The following is a 9,337-nucleotide window of genomic DNA, read 5'->3' on the forward strand; positions in this document are numbered from 1 at the left end:
TAACAAAAGGAAACTTCTTCGTTATCTACATGTAAGTAATAAACATTTGGAAGTTACCCCAACTCTTAAAATATTTTAAGCAAAGGAAGAAAAAAGGAACGGCACTCACCGGTAATTGCTGTGAAGTGTTCAGATTTATTTCATGGTCAGAGGATACATGCTTCGGCGTTACAGGGAGGGAATGAGGATGGTTAGCACAAAAAGACTACGGCCGTTTCGCCCCTGTAGGTGGGGCTTCAACGGGTCTTACGTAAGACCCGTTGAAGCCCCACCTACAGGGGCGAAACGGCCGTAGTCTTTTTGTGCTAACCATCCTCATTCCCTCCCTGTAACGCCGAAGCATGTATCCTCTGACCATGAAATAAATCTGAACACTTCACAGCAATTACCGGTGAGTGCCGTTCCTTTTTTCTTCCTTTGCTTAATGTTTTATGCTCTGATGCTTTTGGAACAAGCACCCCGCAGCTGTATTCAGTATAGTCCGACCTGGAAGTCTCCTCTGGTCGCAGCAGAGATCAATAGCACCGTGTGTGCTTTCCACAACTAGCTGCTGATTGTTTGATGTGGACAGTCCTCAGTGAAAGTAGTGCCCCGCAAATCCTTCTTAAAATATTTTGCATTCATTTTGTTGCCATGATCAAGGGACAACTGGGACTCTCGTTGGTGAGCGGTGAAACCCCTAAACCAAGTCACAGTTCTATCTTTCGATAAAATATGAGCTAAGTAAAAAAGGGATTGATTCCATATTCAGATCGATCATCTTGTCATACAAATCCCTTTTGGATCCCAATAGAAATGGAAGTTCTGTGGTCTAATAGTCTATGCTCTGTGAAGGACGCTAACACACGGTTGACTTATCTTCGGGGACGTTATTGGACGTTTTCGGAGGGTTTTCACCTTCTGGGACTTTTTTGCAACAAAATATTCTGTTATATGAGTCCTTAAAGCTTCTAGATAGAAATCCATAGATAAATGGATAGATACAACTTTTCAGATACGGTATGATGCTGATGATGTAGTAAGTTCCTTCACTAAAATGTAAATTGGAGGTGAATCCTAAGACCATTTCGAGAAGATGAGTTGGAAGCCAGAAGACAATGAACACAAGAGAGAGGACCATGATCATCACCACATCTTCTTTGACCTCAGTCACTATGGGATCACTGGACTGATCGAGCCTTCTGATCCTGCATTGGGTAAGGATGAGAAAAACACTGGTCAATATCAATGGAGCTAAAAATGCAATGCCGAACCGGTAAGATACGAAGATGATGTTCCAGAAGGATGCTGGCCAAGAAATAAGACAGGCGGAGTAGTCATCCACCTTGGCATAGAGGAAAAAGGGGATCCCAAGCAGAAGACTTAGTATCCATATCCCAAAACTGGTCGGTGCTGTTGCCGTAAAGTTGAGGTTTTTGGAGAAAGAAGGGTAATATGTGTGCAAGAAGACGGTGATAGACATAATGGCCAAAAAGTAGAAACTGGAAAAAGTCGCTAAGGAAGCCAGAGTCCAGTAGAGTTTACACATGAAGGTTCCCAAGGAATGCATTATTTCAATAGCAAAAACCAGCAAACATAACATGTAAAAAAAATCTCCAAGAGCCAAGCTGAAGACAAAGACATTCATGGTCCTCCACATCCTCCTAGACGACAGAATAAGAATGACTACCAAAGCATTGCCGACAAGGCCCACCAAACACACCAGCAGAAAAGGGATGAAGGCAACAAGTCTGGCAACAGGAAAATCGTTGTCAAATGTTGAATTGAAATCCTCGAATAGGAAGAAACTGAAGTTGTCAGAGCTGAAGCTGTCGTTGAGGTAGGCCTCCATGTCTTCATCCATTTCTTTCGTAGATTTGGTCGATTTTCTAAAACAAAGAAAAAAATCAATAGGTATAGTAAATAATAGAGGATCTCTCGTGAGTTTGTCCTCTACAGGGTCAGCGTCTAAAATCTCAGACTAAAATATTAATGAACAGAGAAAAGGTTGTCAGAACTAAAAAATAACTTTGAAGACAAACAAAACAAATCCTTGACTAATTTAAGAAAAATAAGACCATAAATGCTCCAACATCGGATGCTACCAGCTATATAATAGCAGCAGGACAAAATTATATCTGCATCCCAGATTACTGGGGGAACAAAAGAAAAGGTCTCACCACCTCCCGTGGTAACCCATCCCGTGGAGTCATATGTAGGGATTGTACCACACTCACTAGTTCACCCTGAAAAAAAAACCTCACCCTACTCAAAGGGCTGATGGCTGAGTTAGTCAGGATAGTTATCTGCTAAAGCGGGCTTTACACACTGCGATATCGGTCCCGATATCGCTAGTGTGGGTACCCGCCCCCATCTGTTGCGCGACACGGGCAAATCGCTGGCCGTGCTGCACAACATCGCCCAGACCCGTCACACATACTTACCTGCCCGGCGACGTCGCTGTGACCGGCGAACCGCCTCCTTTCAAAGGGGGCGGTCCGTGCGGCATCACAGCGACGTCATTGAGCGGCCGCCCAATAGCAGCGGAGGGGCGGAGATGAGCGGGACATAACATCCCGCCCACCTCCTTCCTTCCGCATAGCGGCCGGGAGGCAGGTAAGGAGAGTTTCCTCGTTCCTGCGGTGTCACACGGAGCGATGTGTGCTGCCGCAGGAACGAGGAACAACCTCGTTACTGCTGCAGTAACGATTTTTGAGAATGGACCCCCATGTCACCGATGAGCGATTTTGCACGGTTTTGCAACGATGCAAAATCGCTCATCGGTGTCACACGCAACGGCATCGCTAATGCGGCCGGATGTACGTCACCAATTCCGTGACCCCAACGAGTTCGCATTAGCGATGTCGTAGCGTGTAAAGCCCCCTTAAGGCTACTTTGACACCACATGGGTCCAGGGGAAATACCTGCTTGGATTTGGCCTCCTACAGAAAAAGGGTTCTTGACATGATAGAAGAGGTGACTTAATGAAACTACTAATTATGGCAGTGTCTTTTGGTCAGAACTGGGGTCATCTCTGTAGTCCTGAAGGGAGTTTTCTCACGCTTCAGAAAAAGTTGCCAGGTCTCCCAGGTGCTGCGTAGCCCACCCTCAATAAAATGAAAGCCAAATGAAAATTTTCAGTCTCCTAGGATATAATTTATAAGAATTGGCATAGACTTTAGAATAATCGCAAAAAGACCGGTGGGACTCGAAGATAAATATTCAAGTTTTTTCGGCCTGTTTTGGATGATTTTGTATAAATCCTAACGTTCGGGCTCAAACAAAAGTGATATGGTAGCAATAGCAAAGGAGGTGACAGTCCCGGATGTAGAGTAAAGGGAAAGATTGAGATAAGCTTTACTATTAGGTCTGACACATGAGACACCAAGGGCCAAGGTGACGCAACAGATCAGAACAATGGCTTTCCTGATAACATCCCGGTACTATTGAGCGGTTTATGTTTCAGCTTGTTCCCCGCTGTTGGATCAATAGCAATGAAAACAATAGTACACACATCCACGAAGAGCAGGTGACCAGGAGACAAGGGGGGAACAGTCGGAACCATGGGTACAGTCAACCACATTCTTAGCTCCTCTGTCCAAGGTTTGGGATTAGTACGATATAAAGGGCAAAAAATAAAGAAAAAAACAAAAATTCCCACTTTTAATACAAATTGGGAAAAAAAATAACATACCCCTTAAGATTTCAAGTTGCAAAAAGTCACAAAACTTCTTATAAACTTTTTAGTCTTTCCTTTGTTTCCCCCTAGATAAAATATCCTCGGGCTAAGAGACAATGCCGGAGGGATCCTGTGGATCTGTATAATGAGCCGCGGCTCGTACTATCCGTGCTGAGTATTCCCTTTTTACTCTTTTCATATTTCATTATCTGAACTTTACTTTCTTGCTGAGTGAGAGAAAAAAATATCAAAAAGAGCCAAAATAATAAATATGTAGAAAGCAGCGGGACACGACCATTAGATCCATCGTCACGGCCGGGAACTGACACTGCAAGGCTAGAAGATCCGGCGAATCCTGACACTACGTGGGTCTAAGATATTTTATAAGAACACTGATTTTAGTATTTTTTGGGAAAAACATTTTTGGAGGAATTTTTTTGAAACACGAAAATGCCATCACTTGTATGCAATGAAGTGGGAAAATACACATAGTTGGGGGTCCTATTGGAGACTTTGCATTGAAGCCCACCAGTTTCCTGTTACGCCACTGAGGCCCTATAAGGGTTTAGAAAATAAGACTCAAAATTTGGAAATTCAAGTCTGAAAATTGGGTCATGGCGTAACGATCGTAGTCGCAGTGATCGCAACCGGACCCGGGCAACGGCTGTTTCAGTTGGATGTGCATCCATGAGCGCGCATTCCAGCTGAAATACACTGCTGCACAGAGACCCATTGGGTCCCTGCACTGCTATATGCTGACCGCCGATTAAGGCTATGAACATTCACTGCTCCCCACACCCATAATCCAAGGCATGGGGAGCAGAGACTATCACAGGATGGGCCATGATGGGGACATATACCAGGATGGGGCCATGATGGAGACATATATACCAGGATGGGGCCATGATGGAGACATATATACCAGGATGGGACCATGATGGGGACATATATACCAGGATGGGGCCACGATGTGGACATATATACCAGGATGGGACCATATATTGCAGGATATAGTAATGATGAGGTCATACACCAAGATGGGCACATTTTTATCAGGAAGTGGCCCAGGATGGGGGACATTAGTACAGGATGGGGGTTAGTACTACACAATGAAGGGGGGTTAAACTCGTATGTCTTTATAGGATTTAGAACGCTACAATGACCCATACATCTGTCCAACATGTGTTGGGGGGCCTAAGCTAAAACTTTGCACTGGGGCCCCTCAGACTCTTTTTATGCCACTGGTCATTGGTGACCTCAACATCGAAGGGAGGAGGTTATATCATACATAGTAATAATGGAAGACCCCATATGGATTGGACAACCCCCCTTTAAATTGGGGTATTGACGTCATCCCAATTTGCACCCCCTTGCTTTTGCGCACCTAGTTCATTTATGTATTGGTAAGGTCAGCGTTTAATACTATATTTCTCCTCTAGAGGGCTAACTGTAAGACCAGCTGCATCCTCCATTACTGGACCGCCAGTAAAGCCAGATTAGATTTAAAGGGGATGTCTACATTTGGTGACCTCAATCACCAATGGAGGAGGCTATGTTTACATATCTTTATATATTTAGTATTGATGGAAGACCCCTCTGTGGATTGGACAACCCCCTTTAAATTTCAGTAGTGAAATCATCTTTCATTTGCGCCTTAGTCTATGTATCTATTGGTAAGGTCAACATGTAATACTATATTTCTCCTCTAGAGGGCTAACTGTAAGACCCGCCACATCCTCCATTACTGGACCGGCAGCAAAGCCGGATTAGATTTAAAGGGGATGTCTACATTTGGTGACCTCAACTCCCAATGGAGGAGGCTATGTTCACGTATCTTTATATATAGTATTTATGGAAGACCCCTATGTGGATTGGACAACCCCCTTTAAATTGGGGTACCGACATCATCCCCCATTTGAGACCCTCTGCTCTTGCGCACTAGTATTAGTAAGGTCAGCATGTAATACTATATTTCTCCTCTAGAGGGCTAACTGTAAGACCAGCCGCATGCTCAATTACTGGACCGCCAGCGATGCCGGATTAAATTTAAATGAGATGTCTACATTTGGGGACATTATTTTCTCTTAAGTGCATGTAGATGGGGCTAAAAATATATTTTTGCAATTGGGTTTTAGTAAAAATTGAGCATCCATTTCCTCTTTTATATATATATATATATATATATATATATATATATATGTATATATATATGTATATATATATATATATATATATATGTATGTATATATATATATATATATATATATATATATATATATATATATATATATATAGCTGGCTGCAGAATGAGTTAACTGAGAATCAGTTAGTGAGCAAGAGAGTTTGTTACTCTTTTAACTTCTCTTATGGTCACAATGTTCGATGTGAAAGGAAACAAAAAGCTTGTAAAAGTCGAACGGTGCAAAATCTTATGCAGAACCCTATTGCAAAAATGATAGTTAGCCCTCAAAGGTGGAGAACCCCATTAATTTGCAAAAACTGCAAAACAATTTGTGGTTAAACTATGGTCCAGATGCAACTCTCATTCACATTGTCGCACAATTTCCATGGCTGCGATTTGACCATATTAATGTGCAACAAATATGATGTGTGCGTCACTTTAAGATGCAATTTTCCCTATTCTCACCGTCTCTGGCACAAGTGATAAATGTCTTCCAGCGCATTGTATGGTGAGACAGTCTCTCTATTCTCAAACACATGTGGATCAGTAAAAAGCGTCACATGCATCTCAGCCTGAGACATTTCTAAAGACGTGAGACGTTTGGTCAGGTCAGACCTGAGATCCAAAGGAAAAACATCAGTAAATTGGTGCCTTAATATGTGTAACAAACTCTTCACACATCTTGATACAATTTGTGGCAAAATATCACACCCCTGAGACATTTCCGTGCACTCGTCTCGGAGAAGCTTTTCTCTTCTTCAGGTACATCTTGAGACATTTTCTTGTACATCTCCTATAATGTCTAAGAGAAGCTTCTGCCTGTTCTTGAGTGTCTCTCTTGTATCTTGAGACATTTTCTTCCCACCTCCCATAGAAGCTTCTGCCTGTTCTTAAGTGTCTCCCTTCTATATCCCTCTTACATCTTGAGACATTTTCTTGCACACCTCAGATAACGTCTAGGAGAAGCTTCTGCCTGTTCTTAAGTGTCTCCCTTGTATAGCCTTCATACATCTTGAAACATTTTCTTGCACATCTCCTATAATGCCTCAGAGAAGCTTCTGCCTGTTCTTCTCTCTTGTATATTCCTCATACATCCTGAGACATTTTCTTGGACACCTCCCATGGAAGCTTCTGCATCTTCTTGAGTGTCTCTTTTGTATATCCCTTGTACATCTTGAGACATTTTCTTGCACACTTCTCGTAATCTCTTGAAGCTTCTTCTTATTCTTAAGTGTCTCCCTTCTATATCCCTCGTACATCTTGAGACATTTTCTTGCACACCTCCCATGGTGTCTAAAAGCTTCTGCCTGTTCTTCAGTGTCTTCCTTGTATATCCTTCGTACATCTTGAGACATTTTCTTGCACACTTCCCATAATGACTAGGAAAAGTTTCTGCCTGTTCTTAAGTGTCTCCCTTGTATAGCCTTCATACATTTTAAGACATTTTCTTGCACACCTCTCATAATGTCTAGTCTTCTACCTGTTCTTAAGTGTCTCCCTTTTATATCCCTCTTACATCTTGAGACCTTTTCTTGCACACCTCACATAACGTCTAGAGTCTTCTGCCTGTTCTTCAGTGTCTCCCTTGTATATCCCTCTTACATCTTGAGACCTTTTCTTGCACACCTCTCATAATGTCTAGAGTCTTCTGCCTGTTCTTCAGTGTCTCCCTTGTATATCCCTCTTACATCTTGAGACCTTTTCTTGCACACCTCTCATAATGTCTAGAGTCTTCTGCCTGTTCTTCAGTGTCTCCCTTGTATATCCCTCTTACATCTTGAGACATTTTCTTGCACACCTCCCATAGAAGCTTCTGCCTGTCCTTAAGTGTCTCCCTTGTATATCCTTCATACATCTTGAGACCTTTTCTTGTACCAATCACATAACATCTAGTAGAAGCTTCTGCCTGTCCTTAAGTGTCTCATTTTCTTGCACACCTCCTGTAACGACAAGGAAAAGTATCTGCCAGTTCTTGAGCGTCCTCCTTGTATATCCCTCTTACATCTTGAGACATTTTTACCAATATATATCTGAGACATTTCATTAAACACTTCTCGATAAGATCTAGAGACATCTTACAAAGTGTCTCTGTACTTAAATATTCCTCATACATCTTCTAAGACATTTTTACCAATATGACATACCACTTAGACATCTTCTAAGACGTATTTAGGAATCTTTCACTCTGGTCCATTTTCTCAGACATGCACCCCACAAGACTTCGGAAAGAAAGGTATACCTATCTTGCCATATAGTTCTCATACATCTTGAGACACTTTCTTAGACATATTTAGGAATCTTTCGCTCCGGTCCATTTTCTCACACGCCCCACATGACTTTGGAAAGAAAGCTATATCTGTCTTGCCCTAGGATTCTCATACATCTTGAGCCTTTTTTTAGCAATATGTTGCACCGCTGAGACATTTTCCTTACAAAGTCTAGAAGTCTGTTCTTAAATGTCTCTGTTACCATGCAACCTTCAAACATCTTAAGAAATTTTTAACAGTATATTGCACCGATGAAACATTTTTTAAGACATTTTGCTCCACTGAGACGTTTTCTTGGACACCTTGGAAACCTTTACCTGTCATAAGTGTCTCTCTTGTTGTCATATATCAGGAGACATTTTAAAAGAAATGTCACATTTTTGAGACATCTTGGAAAGAAAATCTGTAAAATCCATAATATGGACAGAAACAAAAGCTATTGATCTAATTGGGTTCCTTAATAAAATGGGGGGCAGAGGTGGCAGGTGAGGAAGGGGCGACTTACATGACTCAGTGGTTGAGTATCCACCTTTGGGGGCTCTGCAGTCCGGACGGGAGGGCTCCTTGGCTTCTTGCTGTGGACTCGGCTTCTTCTGTGCTCAGGGAATTTCTATGTCTCCATTCATATTTTGGAATGACTCCTTGTAACATGCATCCCATCCCATAATGTGTGTGCCCCTCCTCAGCTAAAAGAGCTCAGGGGGCTGGGAGGGGTCGTCATCTCCCCCCTTTCTTTGTGTTAGCTTTTAACCCTTGCAGTGCTACGTGCAGTTCTGCTGAACTATATCTGGTAATTTGGGGATCTTATGGTGCAGTGATTTACATTTTATATACTTTTACATTATATATATATATATATATACTGTGTGTATATATATATATATATACATATATATATATATATATATACATTTTAAAAAATAGCTTCAGACAATTTTTGTTTAATAAATTTAGTGCATTTGAGTTTGAAAATTCAATAGTATTTTCTGAAGGTAAATTTAAGGGCACCGCGATGGGCACCACGTTTGCCCCTCATCACCTATACTTCTTTGGCCAAATTTGCATCATTTTTTGGCTTTTGTTTTAAAAAGTAAAAACATAAATTTTTTAAAAAAAAAAAAAATCACTCGCCATAAATATGCAAACATTTTTTTTACTCGTTTTCCCAGAATCCGGCGCTCTTTTTCTTGTCTTCCTGCGCCTCTCTGTTCCTGAGATAGGGCCTCTCTT

General features: G+C 41.8%; 1 protein-coding gene across 1 annotated transcript; it reads right to left on the reverse strand.

The window, feature by feature from the left end:
- Positions 1 to 420: 420 nt before the first annotated feature.
- On the reverse strand, positions 421 to 8,725 carry LOC142246408 (somatostatin receptor type 5-like). The gene is made up of 2 exons (XM_075319459.1): positions 8,613 to 8,725; positions 421 to 1,868 (listed from the first exon to the last, which is right to left on the reverse strand). Exon 2 carries the CDS (start codon positions 1,841 to 1,843, stop codon positions 839 to 841), a length of 1,005 nt encoding a protein of 334 aa, XP_075175574.1. The 5' UTR covers positions 1,844 to 1,868; positions 8,613 to 8,725; the 3' UTR covers positions 421 to 838.
- Between the last annotated feature and the right edge of the window lie 612 nt (positions 8,726 to 9,337).

This window comes from Anomaloglossus baeobatrachus, chromosome 7, assembly GCF_048569485.1.
Source record: "Anomaloglossus baeobatrachus isolate aAnoBae1 chromosome 7, aAnoBae1.hap1, whole genome shotgun sequence".
In the NCBI taxonomy this organism is placed as follows: Eukaryota; Metazoa; Chordata; class Amphibia; order Anura; family Aromobatidae; genus Anomaloglossus; species Anomaloglossus baeobatrachus.